The sequence below is a fragment of the Anomaloglossus baeobatrachus genome, chromosome 4 (assembly GCF_048569485.1).
Source record: "Anomaloglossus baeobatrachus isolate aAnoBae1 chromosome 4, aAnoBae1.hap1, whole genome shotgun sequence".
Taxonomy (NCBI): Eukaryota; Metazoa; Chordata; class Amphibia; order Anura; family Aromobatidae; genus Anomaloglossus; species Anomaloglossus baeobatrachus.
Genome location: NC_134356.1, coordinates 505,788,428 through 505,801,417, shown reverse-complemented (window position 1 = coordinate 505,801,417; position 12,990 = coordinate 505,788,428). Strand labels below are relative to the sequence as shown.

At 47.3% G+C, this 12,990-nt stretch overlaps 1 protein-coding gene across 2 annotated transcripts in view; it reads right to left on the bottom strand.

Moving 5' to 3' along the window:
* Window positions 1-12,990, bottom strand: part of TRPM7 (transient receptor potential cation channel subfamily M member 7) — a 227,669-nt gene that overhangs the window by 53,225 nt on the left and 161,454 nt on the right. For both annotated transcript variants that reach the window (XM_075345830.1, XM_075345831.1), the window contains 3 exons: window positions 11,619-11,751; window positions 1,910-2,604; window positions 657-739 (listed from right to left, as the gene is read on the bottom strand). In XM_075345830.1, the coding sequence (XP_075201945.1) occupies window positions 657-739; window positions 1,910-2,604; window positions 11,619-11,751 (911 nt within the window). The remainder of the gene's footprint in view (window positions 1-656; window positions 740-1,909; window positions 2,605-11,618; window positions 11,752-12,990) is intronic.

Here is a 12,990-nt window from a genome sequence, read left to right as displayed (position 1 = left end):
AACATCAATATCCTTGCTTTGTGCAAATATAAATGCAAGCACGGAATACCTGATCACAAAAATCTAGCATACCTAGAGCGTGGTGTGAGAGTCCAGACCGTCTGGACTCTCACACCACGCTCTAGGTATGCTAGATTTTTGTGATCAGGTATTCCGTGCTTGCATTTATATTTGCACAAAGCAAGGATATTGATGTTAGTAGTTATGGCTGCAGCACGGTTTATGCCTGTCAGTCAGTGGACTTTCATTATGATGCCATTTGGTTGTTTTATGTGACCTTTTGGCCACTGAGCTGTCTTGCTATATCCATCTGGATACCAGTGTGCTGTGAGGGCGCCATCTAGTGGTACTCATCACCTGTCTCTACAAGTTTTAATATGCAATGTTATATGTATTTTTCACTTAATAAAATTTATATATATTTTTTCAAACTACTAAGCCTTTGTACAGATTTTTTCCTCTAATTGTACACAGATATACCGCCTAACCACCCATACACAAGCATGCTCAACTATCTACACCGATATACCGCCTAACCACCCATACACAGATACACCAGCCTGACCACCCATACACAAGCATGCTCTGCTATCTACACTGATACACCGCCTGACCAGCTATATACAAGCATGCTCAGCTATGTACTGATTTCTTACCAAAGCTGTTGGGCTCATTTCTCCTTCAGTTTGATTTTCAGGATTTTGATGCGGTTTCTGTGAAAGTGCAGTATCTCTGTGACCTTAAAACACAATTATAAATACAGGCCGCACATTCAGAGCATGTTACTAAAAAGCAACTTCAATACAATGACGTATGATGACCAATCATTGAAAATACAGTTACTATGATGGAAGAAAGTATCACCTACCATGCTTCTTGCGCATCAGCCCCGCTCCAGCATTATCTTACTACCGTACAATGTATACCACGAGCAGTTCTTCGTGCATATTTCTAATCCCTGCCTAACCGTCCCTGTATACACTAGCATAGATAAAGAAATCTTTAGAAAAAGTATTTCTAAAGATCTTTTATGACATGCTAATGAGCTCAGGGACAAGTCGCAAGGGTGTTAGTCCCTGTGCTCATTACGTTGTTAGCATGCCCACAGGGGGCGTGCTAACATGCTATTCAATGCCCACTGCCCAGCATCATCATTAGCAGTGACACGCGTACCTGTATCCGTTGCACTGCCTCAGAACATGGGGCTCAGGGTCAGTGCACATGATCAAAAGTCCACAACACTGCTGGTCATGCGCACCATACCACGTACACCTGGCTTCATAGTGCGAATGGCCGGAAGTCCAGGGATCATGTGCACTGAGACAAAATCCAGCGTCAGGCTCGGTGGCAGCAGAAGTGAGAGCAACCATCCTCTGACGCTGCACATCATTAGCATGGGCGTGCTTACATGCCAAGGAGGCAGACTAGTCAAGGGAACTACCGTAATAGTCCCCCTGCGACTAGTTATTGGCCTCATTAGCATATAATAAAGGATCTTTAGAAATACTTTTTCTAAAGATATCTATCTATACTACTAGATACAGGGATAGTAAGGCAGGGATTAGCAATATGCACCCAGAACTGCTCCTGGCTCTGAGTGCATAGAGCACCTGACAGGTTCACTTTAAGGCTGATTTAAAAGGTCAAAACATTTGTCACCTTTCCGGATCATGTACACCCCTACAGCCCTTACAGACATAATAATAGCAGCACTAGGGTCTCTGCTTTGTGATGTGGTAAATTGTATTTTAATACACACATCTTGCTGAAGATCTATATCCTTTATGGTTCAGGAAAAGGAACATAACTTCATTAAAATTATCCTGCAATTCATTATCACTTGGTAGCCATATAATTGCCTAATTAAAATTAGGAAACACGACAAGAAGTGATAAGATATAATACATACCAACAAACGCGCCAAATTCCACAGTGCTTTCTACTTTTGACAATCTTGGTTGGAGAGACATTTCCAACTTTGAGGTCATCTCCATTTGTGTTTTCAAGCTTGGCTGGTTTGGCGTGCTTACAAAAAAAGTTGCTGAAGAACAGCTTGGCATGCTACTGGTGGAGATGCCGGGATTCGGATTTTCAGAGAGCGATACAGCTGCCTGTGCAAGGTTTGGCAGTTCTGAAGGACAATCATCGGTGGAAACTAAGGCACTTCCAGATGGACCAGCACCCGGAATATTTAGTTTTTCTCTCTGAGGTGGAAAGAAATCGCCCACCTTTTTTCCTACAGAGTTTCTTTCATCTCTTAAAGAAATGTTGAATAGATAGTTACTGTTGGCCTCGGGACTTCCTTGTGGAAATGAGGAGCCAAAGAAATTATTAACACTATGCTTTTTCCTCATGGAGGAGCGGAGAGGGCCTTCATCCACTAGATTTTGTCCCAGGTGCTTTGAAATGCTCAACTCACGGATTTCATTGTGAACCTTGCTGGCCTCGGAAGCTTTTTGTGCAGTAAGTGTTTTCAAGGTATCCACAGTAAGGGCAGACAGGTCTTGTAAGTGTCCGATCTGTGAGTCCAGAGAGTGTAAAGAACGCTTTATATAGTTAACGCGATCTCCGACTTCTTTGATTTGGATACACATCTGTTCAACCCTGGAAATTTGAGGGGAAAAATTACATTAAAAGTCACTTCACTGTGTAAAAAAATGTGTGAGAATAATTGCGTCTGCTAAAAAAGTGATGGTAATTCAACATTTGCACCCAATGTGAAGATTGCTCTGAGGAGAAGACGACTGTTTACACAGACCAACAGGCGGAACGATCCAACTTTTACAGATCGGCAATCGTTTGAAACGATGAGCATTGACCGATTTATATTACATCACTTAAAGAGTATGGACTGCCAGAGTTCTCGGCAGTGAAAGTCCTGTTTAAGAACATTGTTAATGGGTGTTGTTAAAGTGTAAAGGCCCCTTAACGACCGCGGGCAGTAATATTACGTCCTAGCGGTCATAGTGTTACTGCCCGCGGTCTGCTGCCAGCAGCTTGCCGCGATCGGCGCACATCTCAGCTGATTTTCACAGCTGAGATGTGCCTGCCAGGCATGAGCAGAATCGTTCTGTGCCACTTAACCCCTTAAACGGCGCTGTCAATATGTGACAGCGCCATTATAACTACATCGGCGGTAAACATTTACTCACCGGCCAATACCGTAAGTCACGTGATGTGATCACATGCCTTCCGGTGGTCGTCATGGTAGCACAGGGTCATGTGATGACTCCTGTAGCTCACATGACTTATTTTCGGTTTTGCCCGGCCCAGAGCTGGGTGAAGCAGAAAATGAGCATATCTGCTGCTTACAGCTGTGATCAGCAGATATGGCAGAGCGATCAGATTGCTGATCCATATAGCCCCCTAGGGGGACTAGTAAAAAGAGAATTTTGTTACTTACCGTAAATTCTTTTTCTTATAGTTCCGTCATGGGAGACCCAGACCATGGGTGTATAGCTACTGCCTCCGGAGGACACACAAAGTTACTACACTCAAAACCTGTAGCTCCTCCCTCCTAGCATATACACCCCCTGCTAGCCAGACCTAGCCAGTTTAGTGCAAAAGCTGAAGGAGGACATCCACCCACAAGAAGAGACAGAGGAAAATCCGGAAGAACCGGGATCTCTGTCTACAACAATAACAGCCGGTGAAGACACACGGAACAAGAAACCTGCCAACAGGCAATAGGGAGGGTGCTGGGTCTCCCATGACGGAACTATAAGAAAAAGAATTTACGGTAAGTAACAAAATTCTCTTTTTCTTTATCGTTCCTATGGGAGACCCAGACCATGGGACGTCCTAAAGCAGTCCATGGGTGGGAATAAACAGACAACTGAGAAGCAGGAAAACCCAACTTCACAAATGGGCGACAGACGCCTGAAAGAGGAGTCAGCCCAAGCCCGCGTCTGCCAAAGCAAGAGCATGCCTTGGATAGAGCTTCGAAAAAGTACGCAGACTAATTCGAGCTGCAGTCTGACAGACCTACTGAGCCGTAGCCTGGTGCCTGAAAGCCCAAAAGGCACGGACCGGTCTGATCAAATGTGCTCTGATCCCCGGCGGGGAAGGCACTTGAGTACACTTGTAGGCCTCGGAAATGGCCGACCTAAGCCAACGAACCAGGGTCGGCTTAGATACCGAGACCGCTACGTTGACTAGCAGTCAGTACCAGAGAGAGAGGTGCACCGCCTAATAACGGCGGTGCGAGACACATAGATCCGGGGCGCCCGCACCAGATCCAGGAGATGCAACGCTTCCTCAAAGCGATGAACAGGAGCCGGACAAAAGGAAGGCAGGAAAATTGCCCCGGATAAGGTGGAAGCAGTAACCACCTTAGGGAAAAAAGTCCGGAGTCGGACGGAGACCACCTTGTCTTGATGCAAAAGACCAAAGAAGGGGGTGACTCAGAGAGTGCAGCCAGAACTCCCTGGCGGGAAATTATAGCCACTAGAAAGACTACTTTCTGTGAAAGATGAAACAAAGAAACCTCCCTAAGAGGCGCAAAGGGGGGTTTCCGGGAACCGGGAGGACCGGATGAAGGTCCCAGGGTTCCATAGGCCGCCGGAAAGGCGGAATGATGTGAGACGCGCCCTTAAAGGAGCGCACCGGAGCCAGCCGGACGATACGCCGCTGGCACATACTGACAGAGCCGAGACCTGTCCGTTATTGAGGGATAGTCCTAGCTGTAGACCGGACTGTGGAAGGGACTGGAGGGTCGGCAAGGCTAAAAAGGTCCAAGGACACCTTGGAGCTCGAGTCATAGCGGAGATGACTTCAGGAAGGATACCAGAAGTCGCTAAGATCCAGGACTCAATAGCTACGCCGTCAATCTGAGAATGCAGAATTCTGACGGAAAAAAAAAAACGGACCTTTGAGAAAAGGTCTGGACGGTCCGGAAGATGCCATGGCAACCCAACGGACAGAAGGAGCAGGTCAGGATACCAAGCCTGCCTGGGGCAGTCTGGAGTAAGAGAATGACCCGACGTCCCCTTTTTTTTTTTTTTTTTACTGATCTTGCGCAGGCCTCTGGGCAAGAGGTAGAGGCGAAGCTGGATCAAACATGAACCAGTGTGTCTACTGCAAAACCTGAGGATTGTGGACCACGGTTGGACAGCTGAAATAGTCTGCCTCGCAGTTTTGACATCTAGGATGTGGGCTGCGGATACGGTGGACTAGGAGTCCCTTGTCCACTGAATAATGTTGAGGCGCCAAGATTGCCAGGCGGCTGAGTGTCCCGCCCTGGAAGTTGACGTAGGAAAACGCTGTCACGTTATCCGACTGAACTCGAATGTGCCTAGCCGCCAACAGATGGTGAAGGCTTAGAGAGCTAGAATACAGCTCTGATTTCCAGCCCATTGATCTAGAGGGCTGATTCGGACAGAGTCCAAGCGCCCTGCGCTCCGCGGTGGAGATATACTGCTCCCAAGGCGGAAAGACCAGCACCCTGGTGAGGATCACCCGGGACGGGGCCAGGAAGGAGCGTCCCTGAGACAGAGTGGCCGAAACCACCACTGCAAACAAGCCCCCGGTCAGTGGCAAAGCCACCACACCGTGGAAGGAGGGAGTTCGCGTGTACAGCGGAAAACATCCAGTCTCAGAGGACGCAGGCGGGCAAGGAATCGCTTCCATTGACGCCACCGTCTGACCAGCACCTGTATTTGGTGTCTGATAGAACGACGTCGACCGCCAGCGGAGGGACTACTGATCGACTAAGAGCGGCTTCACAAGAGCCGACAGAGTCTCAAATTGCGTCCCTGAGAACCTCTGGTTCGAAGTCAGAGTGGACTTGAACAGAATGACAAGCCACCCGAATAGGTTAGAGTGGCGAGAGTAAGCGAAGTACTCTGCTAAGAGTCTGCACTGGATGAAGCCCTGAGAAGAAGGCCGTCCAGGGCAAACGATCACTGCCAATCCTTAGGGGTGCAGGACCCTAATCACAGCAGCCCCATGAGAATACTCGATGGGCTGTGGCTAACCGCAAGGGAAGAGCCACGAATTGGACCACTCTGATGGCAAAACGTAGTCAACGCTGGTGTGAACCTGCGATTGACCCCTGCAGAAAGGCATCTCTGATGCCGATGGCTGCTAGGGAATCTCCTTGGGTTCTTGATTGGTCCGGTGAAAAAAACACACGGAACAAGACTGAGACTCCATGTGAAAACGCCACACCTGACCATGCTTGAAAAGCTAAAGATCCAGGCCGGAAGGCACCGCCCTGTTCGGGGACTGGAAATAGATTTAAACAAAAATCTCAGAACCGTTCCCAGTCGGGAACCGGTACAATTACTCCATTGGCCTGCAAGAAATGCACGGCCTGTGAGAAGCCTTGGAGCCGGGAGGAGGTGACAGAAAAAATCTGTTTGGCGGGTGGACAGAATTCCATCCTGTAGCCATGGGAGATATAATCCCGCCCCCACTGAACGGAGACGTGTTAGAACCATACGTTGCCAAGTGGAGAGAGCCTGCCACCGACCAGGAGGAGGTTGGCGGCTAGATAGCTCGGAGGAAGCTGACTAAGTGGCAGCATCTCCAGCGGTCTTCTAAAGACGCAGCTTCAAGCCAATTGGTTCTATGAACCTAGGCCGAGCTAGAGGACGATCAGATGGAGGAACGGAAACCACCGAAACCTCAGCTGATTCCTGCCCTGGACAGGTTCCCTGGTTTAGGTTTGTGGCAAGGAAGAACTCTCCTCGCCGAGAGCTTCCTAAATTTCATCTAGTTGGTTCCGAAGAGACTGGTCCCACCAAAGGGGAGCCCAGTAAGGACCCTCTATAGAGGCCTCTGCCTTCCATTTCCGAAGCCACACGAGCCTGCGGATAGCGAGGAAAGTAGCCAAGACCACCGCCGTGCGGTGTCCAGCATGGCAGACTTGGCAGAGGATGAAAAGACTGAAGTCTGGAAGTTCAGGCAACCGTCTTGGGCATAGAGTCCCTGTGAGGGAATGCATCTCCTCTGAGGAGCCATCAGCCACTGACATAACGGTCCGGGCTGAGCCACCTGAGGTGAATGAGCCCACCTCTTGACCACCATTGGTGGACAGGGGAAACACAGTCCTCAGAATCACGCTTCATGGGAAGCGACTGTCAGAGCGGACCCTGGGCTGGTCACAGGGGCCTGAAAACTGGAGTGGTTTAAGGAACACACGTTGTGTTCACCTAGATAAGGTAACTCCGGCGGATTGAGGTACAGTACAAAATTAATGTACCTTGGGATCCTTATAGAGGTGCCGTCAGCCACTGATACAACTATCCGGGCTGAAAGTCTAGACACCGGAGTGGCCACCCTTGGCGAATGAGTACACTCCTTGACCACCTCTGATGGAAGGGGGAGACAGGCAGCAGAACCCCGCTGTGGGATCTGCAGGACAGGCTGCGGGCTTGGACGCAGCGGCCTGAAAACTGGAGTGGTTAAGGAACACACTCCTTAAAGGTATACTGATGCCTTTTGCCAGCGGGGAATACTCCCCTGATACAGGCGGATGGAGGTCCAATACAAGTATAATGGACGCAATCCAATCATTCGCATCCGCATCACCTACGGACGGATCAAAGTACCTAAAGCAGCGTCCGAGCCCCTGATAGAGACATCCTCCTCGTCCAGTGAGTCAGCTCGTATCGGAGCTGCGGGACGGGGAGGACAGGGGACCCTGCGTCTCCCTGTCAGGAGGACGGGGTCTGTGAGCTTTGCTGAGCAAGCAGAAAACGCCCTGAGAAGGGGGCTGCATGCTCAGCAGATGCCGGGACAGCCGACCCCTGGAAAAAAGATTCCCCCAGGGGTCAGCCACCGAACCCGGAGCAGCTGGAGGGACCATGAATGAGCCTCCAAGCTGAGGGGCCACAGTGGTTATGAGCTCGCCGTACGAGCCCACCAGCAGTGGATAATAAAAACAGCCTGCAGCCTCGCTCTGTGAGACCTGCTGCAGAGGTGGGGTTCAGCCTGGGGCGACTCCAGGCTGAGGCACCACCACATAAGAACCATTACAGTATGGGCCGGTTCAGGCAATATAAGCTTACATGCAGAGCATGTAGTGTACAGCCTTGGAGCTTTGCTCCTAGTGAGACATGCTGCTGAGGAGGAGGTTCTATAATAAAGAATTAACTCCTTCAGAATGCCCTGATAGTGTATAAAAAGTGCACAACCAGAGGTTGTGACTTATCAGGCCGCTATTGTGAGTGCCCCCCCAGGTTCCAAGCCTGGACCCCCAGCCAGATATCCACTCCCTCTGCACTGCAGAGCAGCCAGCGCCGATCAGCGTACTAAGAACGCTGAGAAAATGGCGCTAGAGTGAGGGGGGAGGGCGGGGGTTAACCCAGGAGCGGGAATCGGAGGGCTAAGAAGATGTACAGGGGAGGGAATCCTCTCCCAACAAGGAGTGTCCTCCCCTGTGCAGAGCGGCGGTTGGGCGGCGCTGCAGCGTCCCCCTGCATGACTGACATGCAGAGGAACGAAACGAAAACTAGGCCGCGGCTGAAGCCGGGGCCTAGAGTTATGCATGCGGCCGAAAATCAGGCATCATCGGCGCGGTACACAGTAAAAACCGTGGAACCGGCCGGAAACACAGTAAAAGCAGCATTATCAAAGTCAATCACTGTCCCCCCAATAAAGTGCCCCACATTGCAGAAGGACCCTCTGAATAACGTCTCTATACTTAGCTTTGAGACGCAGGGTCCAGTCCCTGGTGGGGTGGGGGTCCAGTGCTCCGTCCAGCAGGGTCCTGCCAAAGGGCTGCGGATGGAGGCCGGTCTCCTGCAAGGCAGTGAGAACCGTGTTGGCTCTAACTTCAAGCCAGAGCCCCTAAGGGATGGTGAAGGAGCGCGGCATGAAGGGCTCTTGCCCTGAATCAACCTTAACAGCACCGCCGCCAGGGGGGTGTGAAGGGACATGCCGGGGGTCCAGTGGACCCGCTTTTCTTCCAAATCTGTAGAAAAAATGAAAAATCAAAAAAGGATGCATGTGTGTGTGTGATCCTCCTGACACAAAGCATGAAACTGGCTAGGTCTGGCTAGCAGGGGGTGTATATGCTAGGAGGGAGGAGCTACACGTTTTGAGTGTAGTAACTTTGTGTGTCCTCCGGAGGCAGTAGCTATACACCCATGGTCTGGGTCTCCCATAGGAACGATAAAGAAAATAAAAGTAAAAAAAAAAAAAAAAAAAAAAAGTTTAAAAAAAAAACAAAAAACCTAAAAAGTTCAAATCACCCCCCTTTCACCCCATTGAAAATTAAAGGGTTAAAAAAATACACACACACACACATTTGGTATTGCTGCGTTCAGAAATGTCTGATCAAAATATGAAATCAATAATCTGATCAGTAAATAGCGTAAATAAGCCGTCACTGAGCCATAGATCCCGAAAAATGAGAACGCTACGGGTCATGGAATATGGCTTAAAACGTGCGCCACTTTTTTCGGACAAACATCTGATTTTTTTTTTTTAACCCCTTATATAAAAAGGTAACCCCTATTTATGTTTGGTGTCTACGAACTCGCACTGACCTCGGGCATCACACCCACATATCAGTTTTACCATATAGTGAACACAGTGAATAAAATAGCTTTAAAAACAATAGTGCCATCGCACTTTTTTTTGCAATTTTTACGCATTTGGAATTTTTTTGTGCTATTTTCCAACACATTATATGGTAACACTCATGGTTTAATTGAAAAGTACAGCTCGTTCCGCAAAAAATGAGCCCTTACATGACCATATTTACTGAAAAATAAAAAAAAGTTACGTCTCTCGGAAAAATGGGGAACAAAAAAAAACGGAAAGTGAAAAATCGGCCGGTCATGAAGGGGGTTAAAGGCATCATACCAAACTCAAAAGATTGGTAAAAAATTCTGGAAATCTCTACATGTTAATAAGCATGCATTATCAGCTAATACATGAATACTACAATTGTTCACAAACGTTTATGATTTAAAGCGGTTGTCTAACAGATATTGGTGGTATATTTCCAGGACATGCCAATTCTGTTCAACTGTTGAGAGTTGGTATAAGCATCAACTTAAATATATAGCGCAAACGAAGAAAGAAGAAAAAAGTCCAATCGATGGAGGAGGCGATTGCTGGATGATAAAATTGCACACTAGTGGCTTGCATAGGGCACCATTCACACCTGCATGTGCACAGTATCTGGTTAGCAGCCTATTAAATGCCCATACTATTCGACCAGGTGGGCTGCCCTGTACTTATGAGCACCATACAGGGACGGAAACTCCATTATGCAAGGCCTAACATTTTTGGCCTGGGCTGTTCACCACTTTTTCTGCTGTAAGTATTTGCTGAATTTATGCAGTATATTTAATCCTCTTTTTGTTGCTTTTTTATATCAGTGTAGGGACCTACAGACATGAGGAAGCGTGACGTGGGTTGTAGGCTACCGTTATTTTGGCCATAATACTGACTAATACCTCATATATAATTTTTGTCACATAACATCTTATACAGGGTGCAGCCAGGCCCCTTCATGTTTGGCTTTGCATAACGGAGTTTCCGTCCCTGTATGGTGCACATAAGTACGGGGCAGTCCCCCTGGTTGAATAGTATGGGCGTGTAATAGGCTGCTTCCATGAGCTACAGCTTTTTTAATCTTTCCGTCCACACAGACTTATGAGGGTTTGTTTGTGTGGAACGAGTAGTACTTTTGAATGATACCATTCATTTTACCACACACTGTACTGAAAACAGGAAAAAAAAAAAAACAAGGAATTCCAAGTACAGTGAAATTGTGAAAAATTAAACCTAATCTGCACAGTATTTTGGGTATTATTTTAATGCAGTACATTGTGTCATAAAAATGACCCTATAATACGATTTTCCTCATCAGTACAATTCCAGCGATACCAACATATCTAGATTTTTTTTCATTAAAATAAAAGACAAAAAAAAAAATCAGAGCTTTTGAAAAACAAAGAAAAATAAAAAAAAAAAAAATAAAAAAAAAAAAGGGACGCCATTCTCCAGGACTTTTTTTTTCCATTTTCGGAACATGGAAATATAGGGAGGGCTTTTTTTTTGCGGGGATTCAAGGGAGATCCGTAACGACAAGCATGGATGTCTTCGACATACCCAGTCTGTCATAACAACCCTTTGGTGCCCTTCGATCACATGAGGAGTGCGCCGATAGGAGCATAAAAACATGCACGTCCACGCCGAAGCGCTGTTAATGTGCTGTCAGACATTGACAGCAGCATTTTATATGTTAACCCATGTGACTGGTTCCGCTCACAATCTGCGATCATTACAGGCAGTTCCTGGCTGCTCCATAGAGACATTACCTGCCATGTATAGGACAAAATCATTCAGTAAACCTGCTCCACACACCTGCTACCGACTGCACCGTACATGTAAGGAGGAGGTGGCTAAAGGGTTAAAGCTGACCATAGTCCCATTTTTTAATAAACAAGGAGTAAATAACATTGTGCAATACATTATATACATTTTTTTTCTAACGTGCAGAGCAGCAGATATCTGGTGAAATGGTTTATTGGGATAATTTATTTCTCAGTCCAACTAGAACAGATTAAGGATCCAGCATCTTGAAAATGTCTAAATCAAGATCTCTAAAAACACAAGGTTAAAAACAGTGTAAACAAATCAGCTTAAATTATGTGCACCTGTCAGATGTAACACGAATTCTCTCATCACTTCCCAAATGAAATTTATCATCTTTTTCATTGAAATAAATTTCTACGCATAGCTCCTCAAAATCGTGAAGTTTCTTCTGGTCTTCCTCCGTCAGAAATAATTCTAAACAATAAATAAAGACTTGTGTAGGAATAAAGAAGGGCTACTAAAAGCGATCAGTAATTTTACCAAAGCAGCAACATACACAGAAAAGGAAAAATAAATACATTTGTGAATCACGATCTTAATGTAAGGACAATATGTTTCTGAAGATGGACAACCCATTTAACTTTCAAACGAGATAAAAGAATTATAAAGAAAATACAATCCCACTCCCCCACTAGGATGTGTGGAGATGGCCCTACAGCACGTTGTTGGTGGCTATTCGTCACAAGCAGCATGCTGACCCTAAAATACCTCTAGCTACTCAATTGAGCATCGGGTTTCACCGATCCTACTTGAGTACCGAGTACACTGTATTTTGTGTTTTATAAGACGCACCCCAAATTTAGAGCAAAAAATGTTGAGGGGGGCATCTTATAATCTGGTGATGTAAACCCGTGGGGGCAGTAGCGGTGGTGGAGGAGTCACAGGAGGCAGGGGCAGTGGGTGTCCCAGAAACTGTAGGTTGTGCTGGTGCAGTGGCGGATGCTCAGGCTGCAGTGCACGGGCAGATGCTGTGGCGGCTGCACGCGGTGAGGGCTTGAAAGAAATGGCACCCGGAGTCCACGCAGATTGAGCACTAGGCTCAATGGCAAGCCAAGATCTCATCTGCGCAAGCACCACCTACGGGAGCCATCTTCCTGAAGTCCGCTGGAGGAAGATTAAAGTGGCGGAGGCGCTAACTACGCAGATGAGAGTTTGAGCCGAGAGCTCCATCTGCGCACGCACAGACTCCGGGCGGCATTATTTGAAGTCCGCAGCCCCCACAGCAGCCCCAGCACAGCGCCTCAGCATTCCCCCGGCCTCTTGCGACCCCTCTCCACCACCCCAGTAAACTACATTCAGATTATAAGACATAACCCTCACTTTCGTCCCAAAATTTTGAGAGGAAAAGTGCATCTTTTAATCCAAAAAAAATACGGTATTTTAAGTCAATGGTAAACGCGAACATTTTCAAACTCAGATGCTCGAGGCTCGATTGAGTAACAAGCCGTGACGGCCACAGTCACCTATCACTACGGGCCATTTTTGATCTCCTGAAATAGATTAAGGCCCCCAAACACATTAGATGTACAACAGCCGAACCCTCTGATGCAAATCAAAAAGGTCTGTGGATGCACCTAGGATTTCACTGTGTTGAGCGCCTTCGCTGGCTGACTGAAGTTTTTTCTGGCTGGTCTCCCAAAGATCAGTGATTGT